General features: G+C 44.5%; 3 protein-coding genes across 14 annotated transcripts in view; 2 read left to right on the plus strand and 1 right to left on the minus strand.

Annotated features, from left to right (window-relative positions):
- The window catches only part of LOC147030713 (serine/threonine-protein kinase par-1-like), a 185,800-nt gene that overhangs the window by 50,450 nt on the left and 118,005 nt on the right, over positions 1-17,345 (plus strand). The window lies entirely within an intron of this gene.
- LOC147030715 (serine/threonine-protein kinase par-1-like) overlaps positions 24-17,345 on the minus strand; it is a 33,424-nt gene continuing 16,102 nt past the window's right edge. For 2 of the 6 annotated variants that reach the window (XM_085875039.1, XM_085875038.1), the window contains 7 exons: positions 7,727-7,813; positions 7,287-7,408; positions 6,957-6,995; positions 6,462-6,510; positions 3,993-4,219; positions 3,800-3,856; positions 24-827 (listed from right to left, as the gene is read on the minus strand). In XM_085875039.1, coding sequence (XP_085731165.1) covers positions 552-827; positions 3,800-3,856; positions 3,993-4,219; positions 6,462-6,510; positions 6,957-6,995; positions 7,287-7,367 — 729 coding nt within the window. In that variant the 5' untranslated portion in view covers positions 7,368-7,408; positions 7,727-7,813 and the 3' untranslated portion in view covers positions 24-551. Of the gene's footprint in view, positions 828-3,799; positions 3,857-3,992; positions 4,220-6,461; positions 6,511-6,956; positions 6,996-7,286; positions 7,409-7,726; positions 7,814-8,466; positions 8,728-17,345 lie in introns of those variants that run through there. The other 4 variants (XM_085875035.1, XM_085875033.1, XM_085875037.1 and 1 more) reach the window with 4 other exon arrangements.
- The window catches only part of LOC147030716 (uncharacterized), a 62,487-nt gene continuing 54,654 nt past the window's right edge, over positions 9,513-17,345 (plus strand). Inside the window, exons 1-2 of one of the 6 annotated variants that reach the window (XM_085875062.1) lie at positions 9,513-9,578; positions 12,090-12,240. The gene's annotated coding sequence lies outside the window, so the exon portion shown is untranslated. The other 5 variants (XM_085875060.1, XM_085875059.1, XM_085875061.1 and 2 more) reach the window with 5 other exon arrangements.

Raw genomic sequence — 17,345 nt, forward strand, 5'->3', positions numbered from 1 at the left:
AACGGGTCCCAGCGACGCCATCTTGTGACCTCACTTTTCTCTCCGCAGACAGAAGGGGCAATAAGGGATAAATACGATCCCCCACCTCCCATCACTACCAACACATCGGGTCTGTCGCAGCTTTATCCTTCAAGTGTTGATCGTAAGGCAAAGAAGCAACATGTCTGAGGTTTTAGTCTTCGGTGTGACTGGGCCATTGTTGGATTCGAACCAACGACCTCTTGGACAATCCAACCACAATGATTTGAGCCTATTCACTCCAAAATTCATATTGTTGATGGAAATTGTAATTATTTTAATCATTTTTACATTCTTACTTTGCCAAGGATGAGAAAAACCAAGCAGTGAACAAAATGTACAACCCGACTGTCTGACGATGGCAATGATGTGATCCCGTGAAATGATTGTTTCTGAAAACAAGAAACGTTTTTCTTCTTTCAACCTTGTTCATGATTTCTCTGGTCTGTGTTGATGTGAAATCTGATGAAGATACTCATATCTATGAAAGAACACTGCATCGACATTCACATCGATCATGAACACTAAGATCGTCACGAAGGTTCGGTCGATTGTAAGGAGGGAACACTCACCTTGATCGTCTCCCACGAGTATGGGAAATATCGGTCTATCAACAAGTGCAGGACAACCCCAAGAGCCCACACGTCGACCGCAGGACCATTGTAGCCCTCGGGGCAGTGCAGCTCTGGGGCCATGTAGCCAGGTGTTCCCCTTATCCCAAACACGACTGCTCCAGGTTCAAACACACACGAAAGGCCAAAGTCGGCGACCTTAAGGACTCCGAGGTCGTTGTACAAGATGTTTGCGAGCTGTTGGATGGATGGAAGAGTAAAATGGAAGCGTGGAAGATAAGTTATCATTTTCACCAGGTAATGTTACGTGTGCTTTACACAACTCATGTCCCTATTCCGATGAAAAGGACGATCTTCATTTACTTGAAACAACATGAAATGTATTTAACAAAACATGGATCATCACCGTAACAGCAAACAGCCACACCACGTGATCAATGAACCTTTTCAGCATCTCATCAGCTGAGCCATTTCGAAATAGTTGAAGTACATTGAGTGGGACAAATACAAGGATGAACGTTTCAACAAAATATCTACTTATTGTACGTACGAGAATTAACATTTTACAATCACATCAATAAAATACCTCATGAGATCGTGAGGTGATACGGCATCAGAGAGAAAATGATGGACATGATGAAAGCACGGATCACAATTCCATGTCGTGTGTGGAAACTGAAAATGGACCGATCGACCTTTTTGATTTATCCACAGGAGTTACACAAGGCTGTATTCTATCACCCTTCCTGTTCTGATTGTCACGGACTTGATCATGAAAAGTTCACTGTGTAAACAATCATGGGGTACTTGTTGGTGGAACAACACTCCCTCAACAGATCGAGATTTGCAGTTTCCCCTCAACTCCAGATCTGTCAGCTGACTTGCAATCATCAGCAAGGTCATTGAATCCATCACCACATTTGATGTGAAATCATTTCTTTTCTCAAACAACCTCATCTCATATCACCAATCTGGATTCAGACTAGGTCACTCCACCTTGGACATGTTGCCACCTTGATGCAGTACAAACACTTGGAGTATGTCTTTCAATCCAGACAAATCTCACACTCTCACTCTCGATCTCTCTCTGAAAGGATCGTCTGACAAACCGCCCCATCGATTTTCTTCCCAATCCTCTTGGAGAAGTTCAGTCATTCAAACTGCTGGGTCTCCCTGTCAGCCACGATCTCTCTTGGGCAAAACTCATTTGACTGTTGGCTGGGCATCGTCCGTCGTGCAAAGTCCGAACTTGGCACACCTGAACTCCTATCAAACTCCAAGGCCTTCATCCACAGGTTGAGGCAGTACTGCTCTCCTCTTTGGGCTGGTTCCACAGCTTCACATCTTGTTGAGCTTGACGCCGTGGAAACCAAGGCCTTCAAGATCATTGCAATCTCCCGTGATGAAGCTGAGTCTCTGTGCCTGTCACGTTGTCGTCGCAGACAGGTTGCTGGTCTATTTGTCTTCCACCACCTCCTTTCTGGTCTTGCATCCTCTGCTTTGTCCCCTTCCCCTCTCCACAACGCTCCCCCCCCCCATGTTTCTGCTGGACACACGCGGTCCACCATTGATCCCCATCTGGTGAAACTCCCAGAATGCAGGATCACTGCTCAGTTCCACTCATTCGTTCCTCTTTCTTCCCACTTGTGGAACCAACTGCCACATTCTCTTAAATCTCATAATTCCCTCCACGTCTTCAAACAGCCGTTCAACACCATCTCAGATCATCCCCCATCGAAAACCGTGATCTTTTCTACCCTTGCTAACACTCACACTCCACCACACTCCACCCCACCCTAATCCCTCCTCCTTCCAAATTCCCGATTTCCCTCCTCAGAGTTTCCTTCTGGTATCCATCTTGTCCAACACATGCATCCTCTTCTCCACCTCATTTCTCCCCACATCCATTGCTTGTCCATCCAATCTGCCTCGATACTGGCCTTCAACTCTGCTGTTGGTGTCCCACCCCCCTTCTCAACTGTTGATTTTGTCCTGTTGTGTCCTGATCCATTCAGCATTCTTGTAACAGCTTTTTCATGAGCCTCGACTTTGTAAAATGCAAACAACCAACCAAATGTGAACCACAGCCAGTAACAGCTGAAACTGATAATCTCAATTTATTGGCACTCAACACCGGGCTAAACATGAGTGATGATAAGATCAAGATCACGTGTTTTGGGTCATGGGCAAATTCTCCAAAAATAAAAGTTGGAGAAAAGACCCTGAAAAATGTGAAATGATTTCCATATTTGGCATTGTGATTTGGGGTGAGGAGGGAAACAAGGTACACATTGGAAAAGCATGTTCACCTTTCGGGAATCTGAACAAGATCTGGATCAATCAAATAATCTCTCTTACACGAAAGAGAAGACAAGCTGATGTATTGGTAGTTGGCCTCCTTTCTAAAATCGTCCAAATGAGGTGAGAACTCACTGGGTTCCTGCATTTAATACGTTAACATCACCTTCAATCTCGAAACAACATCCCGACAAATACACCCTTCATTCTTATTCGTGTTTCCCATTTCTGCCTCACACTGGTTGTTGCTCCAGCCCTCAATCAACAACCAATTTGTGATCTTTCTGAAACAAGTGTAAGTATCTTCACCGACTGACATCACCTGAATTCACCTGTAACATGTGTAAGTCTGTTCACCTTCTGTTGTTACCTGAATTCACCTGTAACATGTGTAAGTCTGTTCACCTTCTGTTGTTACCTGAATTCACCTGCAACATGTGAAAGTATCTTCACCCACTGATGTTGCCTGAATTCACCTGTAACATGTGTAAGTCTGTTCACCTTCTGTTGTTACCTGAATTCACCCGCACCATGTGGAGGTATCTTCACGCAATGATGTAACCTGAACTCACCTGTAACATGTGGAAGTATCTTCACCCCCTGACGTCATCTGATTTCAATGCTGCACGAGGTTTCACCGATCCTTGTTACAGTAACTATGAGCTTGACTAGTGAATTGCTATCAATGTGTACCAAGGTCAACAAGGTCTCTGAGGGTGCTCAGTCTCCTTGTTATGTTCATCTTCATTCAAATCAGTTCAAATGAGACAATTCCACAAAAAACTTTCCTTCATTTCCAACACATTTTCCTGTTTCCCCAAAGAAAAACCTCTCCCTTCTGTGATAGTGTTTCACTGATGTCCCGCGATGACGACATCATCATGAGGTTTTTATGTTCAGATTTGTTTTACCTTGATGTCCCCGTGCATGATGTTGTTGCTATGGATGTAACTGAGTGCAGACGCTGCCTGGAAGGAAAGCACTGAATTAACGGGTCGTTATGCAAATTGGAGTTTCCAACAAATGTTGTTCATTTGAAAAATCCTGATTTTAAACCACACGTTGAACTTCACGAAGAATGACGTCAGTACAGGCTCAGCTCACCTGGAAAATGATGGGATGTATCTTCTCCTCTGTCATTGGTGCATGATGTTGCCGATAATCCAACAGACTACCTGTGTGGATAAGTTGCCATGAGTGAGTGAAATGATCAGATTTGATCACAGGTACACACCTTCGGAACAGAAGATTGATTAAAAACATACCACCATGTGCGAGTTCCAGGACCATGAACATCATCTCCTCGGTCTTGTTAATGTCATAAACTTGAACTACATGGGGATGACAGAGTGCAGGAGAAAGAATCATCAGAACTAAAATGCAGAAATAAAAACAAATCCTCATTATGATAACTACATCTGTTGAGTGAGGAGGAGGTTCAAATGTGACACGGTGAGGCCTTTGTCTGGCTTTCCGTCACATGACTGATGTAGTTTAACTGTGGAGAGCTACCCACTTCTACTCAGCATGAAGTTTCACACAAAGGGTGATCTGAGCATTCCTCGTGCTGGGAACGTAGTTTGTGTACATTCAATGGATGATCTCAGGGGTCCATAGATCCGGGACACCATCCATGATCATGAGTGTGAAGTCGTTGGGGTAAGTTGTTATCACTGGGAGTGTGATGGAGTTGGGGTAAGTTGTTATTCCTGGGAGTGTGATGTAGTCGGTGTAAGTTGTTATTCCTGGGAGTGTGATGTCGTTGGGGTAAGTTGTTATCACTGGGAGTGTGATGGAGTTGGGGTAAGTTGTTATTCCTGGGAGTGTGATGTAGTCGGGGTAAGTTGTTATTCCTGGGAGTGTGATGTAGTTGGGGTAAGTTGTTATTCCTGGGAGTGTGATGTAGTCGGTGTAAGTTGTTATTCCTGGGAGTGTGATGTCGTTGGGGTAAGTTGTTATCACTGGGAGTGTGATGGAGTTGTGGTAAGTTGTTATTCCTGGGAGTGTGATGTAGTTGTGGTAAGTTGTTATTCCTGGGAGTGTGATGTAGTTGGGGTAAGTTGTTATTCCTGGGAGTATGATGTAGTTGGGGTAAGTTGTTATTCCTGGGAGTGTGATGTAGTTGGGGTAAGTTGTTATCACTGGGAGTGTGATGGAGTTGGGTAACTCTTTATTCCATCTCGTATGTGACTGATCGATTTTCTGAAGCAAACATTATCTTCCATTCATTATATCGGGAAATAAAAGGCACAATCTCATGTTTCCCCATCTTTGTTTCACCATTAAATGAATACAATTATTTTTTTTATTTCCAGAGTCAAGGCTCATGGAAGAGGGAGAACACTGAACAGATCAGGAGACAACAGAACAAAAGGAAAGAGAGAGACAGACACACTTATAGTGGGGTTGAAAAACAAAATAGGGGGAGATTGGGACAAGCAATGGGTGTGGGGAGGACGCATGGGGTGGACAGGATGGAACCAGAAACATACTCTCATTCGGAAAAAAACTGTAAATTTGGAAGGAGTTGTAGGGGGGGGGCATTAAATGGGGTTGAAATTGTCATGTTTTTGGATGTAATGAGGGAGGGGGGCTTATCTGAAATGGTGATAACAGCTGTCTTGAAGAGTTGGAGGGAAGAATAATATTGGGTAGAATGTGGTGTTTGGTTGCACAGGTGGAAGAAAGAGGAACGAATGAGTAGAGGTGAGGAGTGATCCTGGATTTTGGAAGTTTCACAAGAAGGGGATTGATGGTGGACCTTGCCTGCCCAACAGAGACCTTGGGTGGAGGGGTAAAGGCTGGGGAAGCACGGAAAGAGCAGAGGTTGCAAGATCAGACCAGAAAAGATCGGCCGTAGAGATAGAGAAACCACCTCCCTGTCTGCGACAGGAAAGTGATCGGCCCACAAAGAAGATTCCAATGATCCTGAAGGTCTTGGTTTCCATGGCGTTGACCTGAGTAAGGTGTGAGGTTGGGGAGCCAACCCAAAGGAGAGAGTATGTGCTCCATCAAGCTGCGGATGAAAGTCTTGTCGTTTAATAGGAGTTCAGGCGTAACAAGGCAGGACGTTGTATGACGCAGGATGCCCAGTCAGTGGCTGGCCTTGGAGACCAACTTTGGAATGTGGTTTGCCGAAGAAAGATCATTGCTGATTGTGAGACCGAGGAGTTTGAATGATTGAACTTCCTGAAGAGGATTATTGTTGAGAAGGTCGATGTGAGGGTTCACCAGACGGTCCTTTCGGAAGTTCAGTGGATGCACCGTGCTGAAAATTCCGCACATTGAAAGACCATTTGGCCCATTGTATCCCTGCTGTATCCGTGTCCTAACATGTCACCGATAGGTATTGTGAATGAAAGAGTTAACCCCATGCAGGTAATCTGACCAGGCCACGAGCACAAGATGGCCTACTTTTTGGAAAGATTTCCAGGGTCCTCAACCCATCCATTTTCAAATGAAGGAAAACAAACCTTTTCAGTGAATAACAGTAATAATACAAACAAAGAATCATGATTTAACATCATCACGATGAAAGAACAATTTATCATTTAAAATGAAATACTCACTTACTGATGTTTGGATGATGCAAGGAAGAAATGATGGAGGCTTCTTTTGAAAACTGCAACGAGAGAGAGAGAGAGAGAGAGAGAGAGAGAGAGAGAGAGAGAGATGGAGGAAACAAACAGAGAGAGAGAGAGAGAGAGAGAGAGAGAGGAAGGAGACAGAGAAAGAATAAAGTGACGACATGTGGGGTACAATGTATGAGTCCAGGTAGTCCCCAAAACCGAGATTTTAACCTCATAAATACATTTCAGGACTGAATACTCTCTTGAGACAAAGTTTCATGATATTCCATATTCTCAGGAATATTCCTTATTGAAGTTAAAATATTTATATTTTTGTGATGTTGAGGGTAAAGATGACGTTTTAAGTGGTCCCAGTAACACCTGTTTCTTTGTGAATCTGTTTACTTTCGACCAACAGGTGGAAATCATGAACGAACGTTTCAGGTCAAGTCACATTTCGATTTGCACTCTAACCCCAAATGGCATGAAATAAACTCACTTTCTCAAAGTCGTTCTTCAAGGAAATTTTAATTGCTACCTGGAAGAGATACAGACAGGTAAAAGTTGATCATTAACTTGTGATGCAGTTCCAGGTGCACAGGTGTGAGTCAGACCATTAACATCAATTTACATCTCACAAGCATCGTGCTCACCTTCACAAAACATGCAGACCAATATGGTAACATACTTATCAAAGGTAGAAGGGGAACATCCAATCACATCATCAGGCTCCATCAGCAAAAGGAAAAGTTCAGATTTCAGGGAAAAGAGATGAGTTTCCATCCATCCATCCATTGGGACCATACTCTGTGCAGAGCGTTGGTTCTACCTCAGCAGTCTCCTTGGCTGTTGGGCATAATCCTGGATGGGTGGCCACTCCGACACAGGATACCAGCAAGCTGGCACTCATTTTGCCGACCTCACAAGGATGACAGGCAGAATCAACCCCACCTATTATTAATTCAACACCCAAGTGGGGTTTGAACTCAGGATGCTTCAGATCCCAAGTTCACCACGTGAACCATTAAGCCAACACCAAGCATACACAAGTGTATAAATGCACGAAGAGGATAAGCAAGGTAATTGAGGTGAATTTTACCACATTTACACTCATTTACATGAACTTCACATGTTGGAGGAAACTTTAAGGGAGCGAATTGAGATTAAATGAATTAATTTACAGATGGAGGTACAGGTAGAGGAAAACCTTTTCATGTTCACCTTTATGAACCCTGACCACAACCCTGAAAGCACGACACCTTTCCGTACCTCATCACCAGACAAGGTGTTCCTCGCTTTGTAAACTGCTCCCTGACCTCCTTCACCGAGCTTTCTGATGACGTCATACTTCTCGATCTGAACAACAATACAAGTTGAGAAAACGTCATGTTTCATTCGAAGATCAGAGAAAGAATACATCAAGATCTTTAAGCAAGATGTTTCTCAGTATCGTTATTTCACCTTACCAATCGAGTGACTTCATCACAAACCTCACAACGAAAATTTACAAATAAAAGGTGAGGATCTGCTCACATCTCGGAACTCAACTGCAGGGGACATGATATTGATCGGTGGAATAAAGTGGGTTTTTAACTTCAACCAACACGTCTCTTCTCCATGACAAAAAAATAGGACCGCTTGTCCCGAAGCTCACCTGCATAAGGAGCAACAGGCACTCAAATCCCCCACAGACCCCCCTCAGAACCTGATTATTTTAATGTTGTGAACAATAATTGGTACATCACGGGTGATGAAGGTTGTGGTCAGTTTCATCGAAATTGTGTGGGTCGTTTCGGAGAAACCCCCCACCCCTCGAAGACCCCATTAACAAGCCACACGTTTCATCAAAATCCAATGTTTGGTTCAAGCGATATTGAGCGAAGTGTTTACGAATTGACGAACTCAATGACACTCACTCACGCACTCACAGACACTGATGAATCGCATATGCTCACTGGTCGAAAGTGCAGGTGATCTTTAAAAGAGATAACACTGAACATCGCGCTTACCTGGAGAGGGATATCCAGAGGCAAGGAAGATGAGGAACTGTGTTCCAAACTCTGTTCTGGAGACTGTGGAGATGAAGAATTTCTCTCCCACCTCGACTCCACATGTGATTGAGAGGGGGGATTGTTGGACCACCTCAATTCCACCCATGATGGAGATGGGGAATTGTCAGCCAACATCGCATACAGACGTGATAGAGATGAGGGATTGCTAGACCACCTCAATTCCTTCCGTGATGGAGATGGGGGATTGTTGGACCACCTCAATTCCTTCCGTGATGGAGATGGGGGATTGTTGGACCACCTCAATTCCTTCTGTGATGGAGATGGGGGATTGTTGGACCACCTCAATTCCTCCCGTGATAGAGATGGGGGATTGTTGGACCACCTCAATTCCTCCCGTGATAGAGATGGGGGATTGTTGGACCACCTCAATTCCTCCCGTGATGGAGATGGGGGATTGTTGGACCACCTCAATTCCTTCTGTGATGGAGATGGGGGATTGTTGGACCACCTCAAGTCCTCCTGTGATGGAGATGGGGAATTGTCAGCCAACATAGAATACAGACGTGATAGAGATGAGGGATTGTTGGACCACCTCAATTCCTCCCGGGATGGAGATGGGGGATTGTCAGCCAACATTGCATACAGACTTGATAGAGATGAGGGATTGTTAGACCACCTCAATTTCTCCCGTGATGGAGACGGGGGATTGTTGGACGCCCTTGATTCCACTCGAGATGGAGATGAGGAATTGTAAGACAACCTCACACATGGAGGTGATGGAGATGCGGCATTGTTGGACCACCTCAATTCCACACGTGATGGAGATGAGGGATTGTTGTCAAAGCTCAACTGATGTTTATGTCCAAAATTAGAATCCATTGCTCTTAAAAGACACTTTATATCAGCAAAAGGCGAAAGAACAAAGTCTGATCGATCGCTGTAAATCACCAAACTGAAACGACATGAAAAGGTTCGTTTTGTTTTTGAAAATAACGGTTGTCCGGTTGATCACGTGGTTCGACTTGACCAATCAGGTGGCTTGGCGAGTTGCCACAGAAAAACGTTTGAAACATGATTCGATTGGAAGAACGTCAAACGAAGTTAGTGAGGTTTGTGTTGAGATTAAAAATACAACAAGCAAATGGTAAAAGTTATGTAACCCGACGGTGTCAATGTATGTTTATTCTGTGATTCGCAACGTCTTGGAAATTTCGGAAGTGTTCGCGCATGCGCACTAACAAGATGACCTCGTGACGGAATGACGTGTGGTCGGACTCTCCAGATCACGTGACCAATCCCGCCGATCAGTTCGCGCATTTCAGTCATCGAGACGCGACACAAGACGACATTTTGAAGATTTAACCTTCATTAATTGTGAAGTTATAAATAAGTTGTGAAGTGAAGTTGGATATTTGGGGTAAAGACGAAGCTTTCCAAATTTACAGATGACATAAAAGTTGGAGGTGAGGTGGGTCTCAGAGGGGATGGTGATGAGATACAGGAAAGTATTGATACTTGTATAGATTGTCACATGTAATTTAACCTGAGCGAGTGTGAGGTGTTGGTGATGGGAAAGAACAATGAAAATAGAGATTACAGGACAATAGGGGTCATTTTGGATTGTGTCACACAGGAGAAGGATCTGGGGCTGGTAATAGATATGGGAGGTAATCAGGCAGCTCCAGGTGGAGAAAATAGGGGTTTAGGTTGTATTTAGAGGGGGATCAATTATAAATCAAAGAGGTGGTGTGAACATTGTGCAGGAATTTAGTGAGGGTCACATCGAGAATATTGTGTGTAGTTCTGGTCACCACAGTTCTGGGAGGACATGGATGCCACAGAGAGGGTTCAGTGAAGGATGACAAGATTGATTCCGGGCCGAGTTCGACTCAGCCACGAGGATTGGGTGAAGGAGACAGGGATTTATACATGAGAAAGCAGGAGGTTACGAGGAGATATGATCGAGATGTTTAACATAATGAAAGGTACAGAGACTCAGAGACCCAGTGCAGCTGCTTCATGCATCGATCGCCATCACAGACACGAGGCTCGTGGTCCGTTTCTCACGACTCAACCAAGAACCAAAGTTCAGCGTCTTGCTTCACCATGGGAGACAAATCTCCTCAACACAAGGACAAGAATCGTGCCCCCTCTTCGTGCGTCGAGGGAAAGGCAGCCATGAAGCCCTGTTCTTACAGGCCATCTCCCAAACCCCATTATTTTTCGACCACGTCCGTTCCTTCCCTCAACTCAACTCTGCCTCGTACGTGCGCTTACCCTGAACTCCACTCTCCAACAATGTGCAACCAACCCCACTTCTTCGACGTCACACCGAACCATCGTTCGCCTCCGGGGCATGGCCTGCTCGCACGAAACTGGGGAAGGCAAGGCTTCTGACATCACGTGCATCAATCATCAGCCTCGGGGGTGTGAGTTTGCACGCCATCACCCTTGGAGGGGGGCCTTCTGCCTGCTCCACACGTTTGCTTGTTTCCCATCATGGTTTTGGAAATAAAAAAATCAGGAAAAGTCACAGGGGGGCAACCATATTCTGGGGAAGCTAATTCTAAAACCCGAGCTGATTATCACCTTTCCATAAACCCCACCTTTCATGGCTTCACGCTGTGACGACCAAGGCATTTAGATCATTGGTTTCTCCCGGGGTGAGGCTGAGTCTTTGGGCCTCTCACTCTCTCACTTCAGGCAGGTCGGTGGTCTTTCTGTCTTCTACCGTCTCCTCTCCGGTCTCACGCCCCCGCCCCACACCCGCTCTGTCTGTGATAGGTTCCTCTCCCCCCCACCATATTTCTGCAGGTCGCTCAAGTTATGCCAGCAACCCCCTTCTGGTAAAACTCCCAAAATCACTGCTCACCTTCACTCTTTCATTCCTCTTTTTCCCCGCCTTTGGAATACACTCCCACACTCTTTCAATCCAATTCTTCCCTCCAGGTCTTCAAAACAGCTGTTCACCACCACCTCGTGTCTTACCCCATCGAAAACCACAATCTTTTCTACCCCCATTAATCCACCCGAAACACACCTTCAAATTTCCTGCCTTCCTTCCTGAAAGTCCCCCCCACCCCCACCACCCCATGTGGTGACACGTACTAATGAAGCTCACAATTTCCTTACTTAATTACATTGACATGTCTCCCACACGTCACCGTACAAACAACCCAATTCAATCCTAAATTCTCCATTAAATTCTTCCATCGACCCTACAACCGAAACAATATATGATGATAAAAAAGATGATTTTTATCGGACGTTTTTCGAGTTTATCTTTGTCGAAACTACATTTATCACAAGTATCCACCTCCCACTTTTAATACTTAATCTTTGCTTCTCATAAAGAAATGAAAATCCCAGAGGGTTTATTTTCATCGGTTAATTTTCAGTAAAAACATGAAATGAAGAGGAAATTAAAGACTTTTCAAATAAATTGAACCAAGAATTTTCACAGAAAGATTTGTTTTCTGATCTAATTGTTGTTGAATATTCATCGATGGCCCAACTCATTTGGTCTGCATTAGGTTCAGACAATTTAAAAAGGGAAAAGATTTCAATGAGCACAGAATCGACTTGTGTTTTTCGGGAAGATCCATTTTTTGTGTTTGCAGCTGGATGCACTTCCTGGAGCAAGCTTGTAAGAAGCAGAAGCTACATGGCTGCTCCGACCACTTCGAGAAGTGGCAGGGCCCACGCTGTCCGCATCACAATGAAAAAAAAGTCATGAGGATCATGTTTTCAAACTGAAAATGTCACTTCCAGGTATTGCCCACAGCTTCAATCTCCTCACATTCTATCATTGCACCGTTTTCTACCCCGTTTCCAGTGCACCACTCCGTTTCTTGCTGCGGTCACATTTACCTTTGAATTTTCTTCACAGCTCAGAGCAAAATGGAAGTTGTGTATCTGTTGGTTGTATTGTAAATCGAGCAGCGCTGTGGCGAGCTATACCTGTCAACACAGCTGAAGGCCCTGTCACACCTTGACGATTTAGCCAACGTATGCCTGACGTATGCAGAATTGGGCAAAACGCTGGCACACGTCGAATACGTTATGGGTAAGTTTGCATGCGTCATAGTACGCTGGCATACGTCGTAGTTCTCCGAGCAGTTAGACAAATTTTCCATGCTTGAAATTTCCCGACGTATGCCAGCGAAAAACTCGCACGTTCTGCATAACGCTGGCATAAGTTGTCGGCACGTTACGCGATCATTGACACACGTCGACACACGTAACTTGTAAGTTACTCATAAGTCGAAACACGTCGAGGTAATGTTTAGCGTACCCGAAACTTATTTCTAACCAATGAGTAACGTGTTCGAGGCACTTTACGCGATCGTTGACACAAGTCGACACACGTTACTTGTTAGGTACTCGTATGTCGAAACGCGTTAAGGTAATGGTTAGTGTCAGTGTTCCAGACTCCCTGTTTTTTGTTTTTTCTTCGGTATGACAGTGATGTTGACACTTCGATTTCTTGTGCGGTTTCAATATAATATAATTAAAAGGCTGCCGCTCAACGATTTAAATCATAACCGCACTCAAAATCGAAGTGTCAACATCACCATCATACCGAAGAAACAAAAATTATTAAAAATAATAAAAACCAGGGAGTCTGGAACACTGACGCGAACCATTACCTTGACGTGTTTCAACTTATGAGTAACATACAAGTAACACACGCATTTGACACACGTATGTCGAAGTGTGTCAAAGATCGCTTAGCTTGTCTTCAAATTATGCCAGCGTATGCAGAATGTGTGTCATACGTCGAGTACTGTACGTCGATAAATTTTCAACATGCTGAAAATTTCTCCACGTACTCGGTGTACAATGACATTTGACAGCGTACTACAACATATGCCAGCATGTTCTCAACGTATACAAAACTTAGCCATAACGTATTGACGTGTGCCAGCTTGGTTCGGAAAATTTTTCATACGTCGACATATGCTGGCTAAAACGTCAAGGTGTGACAGGGCCTTGACACTTCGATGTCTCGTGCGGTTCTGATTTGAATCGTCGAGCCGTAGCCTATGAATAGCCTACGCCACGTGATCGTCGGCGATACGCTGCCGCGCTATGCAAAAGTTAGACATCGTTGGGCATAGGTTGTGAACGCTGACAACACGCTGAGCATTCATTGGTATAAGTTATCTATATGTGATTGAAACGTTCTGTGTACGTTACTAATACGTTATGCATACGTCCAACACGTTATTATATACCCAAAACTTAAAAAAAAATCATCAATTGTTAAGCGGACGCCAGCGTTTTACATACATTTTGAGACCTTGCCATACGCTGGCTAAAACGTCAAGGTGTGACAGCCCCTTTAGATTGAGGCCATGCTTGCCCCATTTGATCAATTCACATCCTTGATGTACGCCTCATGGTTTCATTGTGCACTGCCACACCACATGACCCATGTCTTCATTATTTTCACACTGCATGCACAATTGTTATCGGATAATATGTATAAAGTTTCACATGGTGAGGTGAAGCGGTTTCTTCCATGAGCCAAGACCATGTAGATATACAAATATATTGTTGTTGTTGTTGTACTGCAAAACGGCATAACTCAAAGGCAATGGCACCCGACATGCAGTGATCCCCAAGCAGTTATTACATGAGTATTCATGTCGTTCGTCCTTCCCTCATGTCTCGTGGGTTCAGGAGACAAAGTCCGTTGCGTGGGGTCTCGTAGTTAGGTCTAATAAATATCTATGACTCGTACTCTTACCTGTACTCTTACCCTTTCCTTTTTGCCATAGTACACGACAAGCATGTAAGCACACACGTCATTCAATTGGCAATTGTTAAAAAGCACACTGCGATGCCTTCTGTGCCTCCGATCATGCCCATCTCTGCTGCACACTAAACAACCCGCACACGAGAATTTGCACGCCATTATTTAATTTAAATCTACATGCCAATTCCCAACCGGCACCTCACCTAACTCCACAACTCGCTCACCAAATTTCACCACTTTGACCACAAACGCCTCCCGCACACGGTAAAAATATTCCCGCTCTCCCTCGTACCTCTGCATCGCTACAATTCGCCACTCTCTTTTGAGGAGCACCACACGTCAGAGTGTGGTTGGTCCCACACGATGCTCAACAATGCAAGAGACGCTAATAGCTCCACCGCATCTCACCGTGAACGTCCCGGGTGAGCGTCCGGAATTGATACAGCCTTCATCCAGTTTTCAGACCACGGCAAGACCGAGGGCAACAAGGAGGGGTTCGGGCCCTGGGTGTGCATCAGAAGGGTGATCCAGGAGTTTGCTTCGGGTCCCGGGTGTGCATTTTGGCTCGTGAAGGAGCCCGTGGGTGGCGGAGAAAGCCCGCTGCCATCCGACATTCAGACTGCACTTTGTGCACATTCAGGGCCGGGGTGCCGGCTTGGGGAGCTTGCCCCATGTTAAGTCAGGAGCTCCGAGCCGTGCCGGAGCTGGGAGGCATCTGAGCCGGTTTCCCGTCCCATAGCCTGGCAGGGCGTGGCAAGACCGCTGTGGCCCAATAGAGGTGCAGAATTTGGCCCACATTGCATCGCTTTCCGTTCCTCGCCCCATCCTTCGCCTATAGCTTTTAAAAGGGGTAGCGTGGAGTCGTTCGAGCCTCTTATTCAGAACATTATTTGTGTCCGATTGCCGGCCAGAATGCGCTTCTTCTTGGAGAACTTCTTCCTCGAGAACCTGATCCGAGGTGACTGCCGTCCTTCGACAATCCCTGCCTTGCTATCGATGTCTTGCCACCCCTCTGCACAGCCAGACGAACCGGTGCGGATCGCACGTTGCCACGAGCCCCGGCGAATAAAGAAGCAGGATATAATGCGCCATATCTCGAGGTGGGAACGCTCAGGCAGAGCATCCCAACGAGGTTCACGCATCACATGCAGACCTTTCAACGGTGAGGTTCGAGACTAGACGTATTTCTGAGAAATGTGCATCCCAGAAGCATTTTTTAGTAAAAGTTGGGAACATGACTTTTTAACCTAATTAAGGTGTGCTGAATTCGACTCGCCCTGTTCCCAAGCTGAATTTTGAGTTTTTGACCATCTAATTAGCATCAGCAAAATGGCTGCCACATTGACAATTTAGGCACTTTCTTGGGACAGGCACTACGATACCATCTATCTATAATTCCAGCTGTGTGTGTGTGTGTGTGTGTGTGTGTGTGTGTGTGTGTGTGTGTGTGTGTGTGTGTGTGTGTGTGTGTGTGTGTGTGTGTGTGTGTGTGTCCGCTGTTTCTCGACAACCACTGGTCCGATCTAATTGAAACTTGCCAGGTATATTGCTGGGGACCTGAGGATGTGCCTTTTCAACGTTTGATATTAATCGGACAAGTGCTTCCCAAGTTATGGCCATTTATTTATCAACCAATGACAGGACACGTTGCTGTGTGGGCGTGGCCGATGGGGGAAGAGAACCTCAGCCGCGTTCCCCATTGCGGGTTACAACGTACGGACTTCCAGATAACGATAACTTCGTGTATTCTAATAATTTCTCGATTACTTATGCGCATTTACAGATAAACACAATTCCCCAAGTTATGATCGTTTTCATATTCGACGGTGCATAAATTTCGGTAACATCAGAGTTCGCTGGTATGCTCCAAAGCAGGAAGTAAATTTTTTTTTTGCATGTAAGTTTCCTCCCCCCCCCTTCTCTTTGTGTTTTTCCTTGCGATGACATTGCGAAAAGGCAAAATACGTTGGCACTAATTGAATAATTGGCCATTAAACCTAAATTGCGAATAATCGTAACTGCGATCTGCGAACTTCCGTATAGTGAGGACTTAACTTCAGGACTTCCGGATAGTGACGAGTACTCTATTCTTTCTCGATTTTTTTTTCTCGATTTATTGACTTAATGTGTTCTTTCTTTCTCGAATTTTTTTTTTCTTGATTTATCGACTTACTGTATTTTTCTTTCTCGATTTTCTGAAACATAATGTCCCAATCCAGTCAGTGATGATGACTGTATTCTTTCTCGATTTTTTTTTCTTGATTTATCGACTTACTGTATTCTTTCTTGCTCGATTTCTGTACTTTCTCGATTTTCTAAAACACAATGTCCCAATCCAGTCAGAGATGATTACTGTATTCTTTCTCGATTTTTTTTTCTTGATTTATCGAGTTACTGTATTCTTTCTTTCTCTATTTCTGTACTTTCTCGATTTTCTTAAACACAATGCCCCAATCCAGTCAGTGACGATTACTGTATTCTTTCTTTCTCGATTTCTGTACTTTCTGGATTTTCTGAAACACAATGTCCCAATCCAGTCGTCGGTTACGAGAGCGAAGGAACGGCCTGTGTGGTTGTTGTTTCTGGCAGGCGGTTTGAAAGTTTTTTTTTTGTTTTTTTTTGCACGCACAGGCACGCACGTACGGGCCCGCACGAGTTTAAATAAATGCACATTGTTCACATGTACGCATCCTAGAAATGTCCCTTGAGCAATAGATCAAAACTACAGGCTAATAAAATTTGTAACATGCCAAAAATCTATTATGATGCGAAGTAGCTCCCGCCATTAACAAAAATCTATTTTCTGCTGTAACTTACTTACTATGCATGCAAACCTGGCAAATGAGATGTCTGGACCTATGTTTTCAGGGTCAAGAAAAATGATTAAGACATATTTGAAGCATTTCAATTAATGTTTACATGGTTAACGATGTTTATTAATAAAATGTAGAACTTGAAGTTGCGAGCCTATCATCATAAAAACTAAACAAAGTTCTGTCATGCTGCTACGTGAACAAATTTCAGTCAGCATAAACAGTTTTCAGGAATGCCGAACATCTTTTAGGCATATCACATTGTATTCATGCAAGGAGCCTGATCATTAATCTGTTGCTGG

This window comes from Eptatretus burgeri, chromosome 3 (assembly GCF_056783735.1).
Source record: "Eptatretus burgeri isolate ZD-2024b chromosome 3, Ebu_testis_v1, whole genome shotgun sequence".
Classification (NCBI taxonomy): Eukaryota; Metazoa; Chordata; class Myxini; order Myxiniformes; family Myxinidae; genus Eptatretus; species Eptatretus burgeri.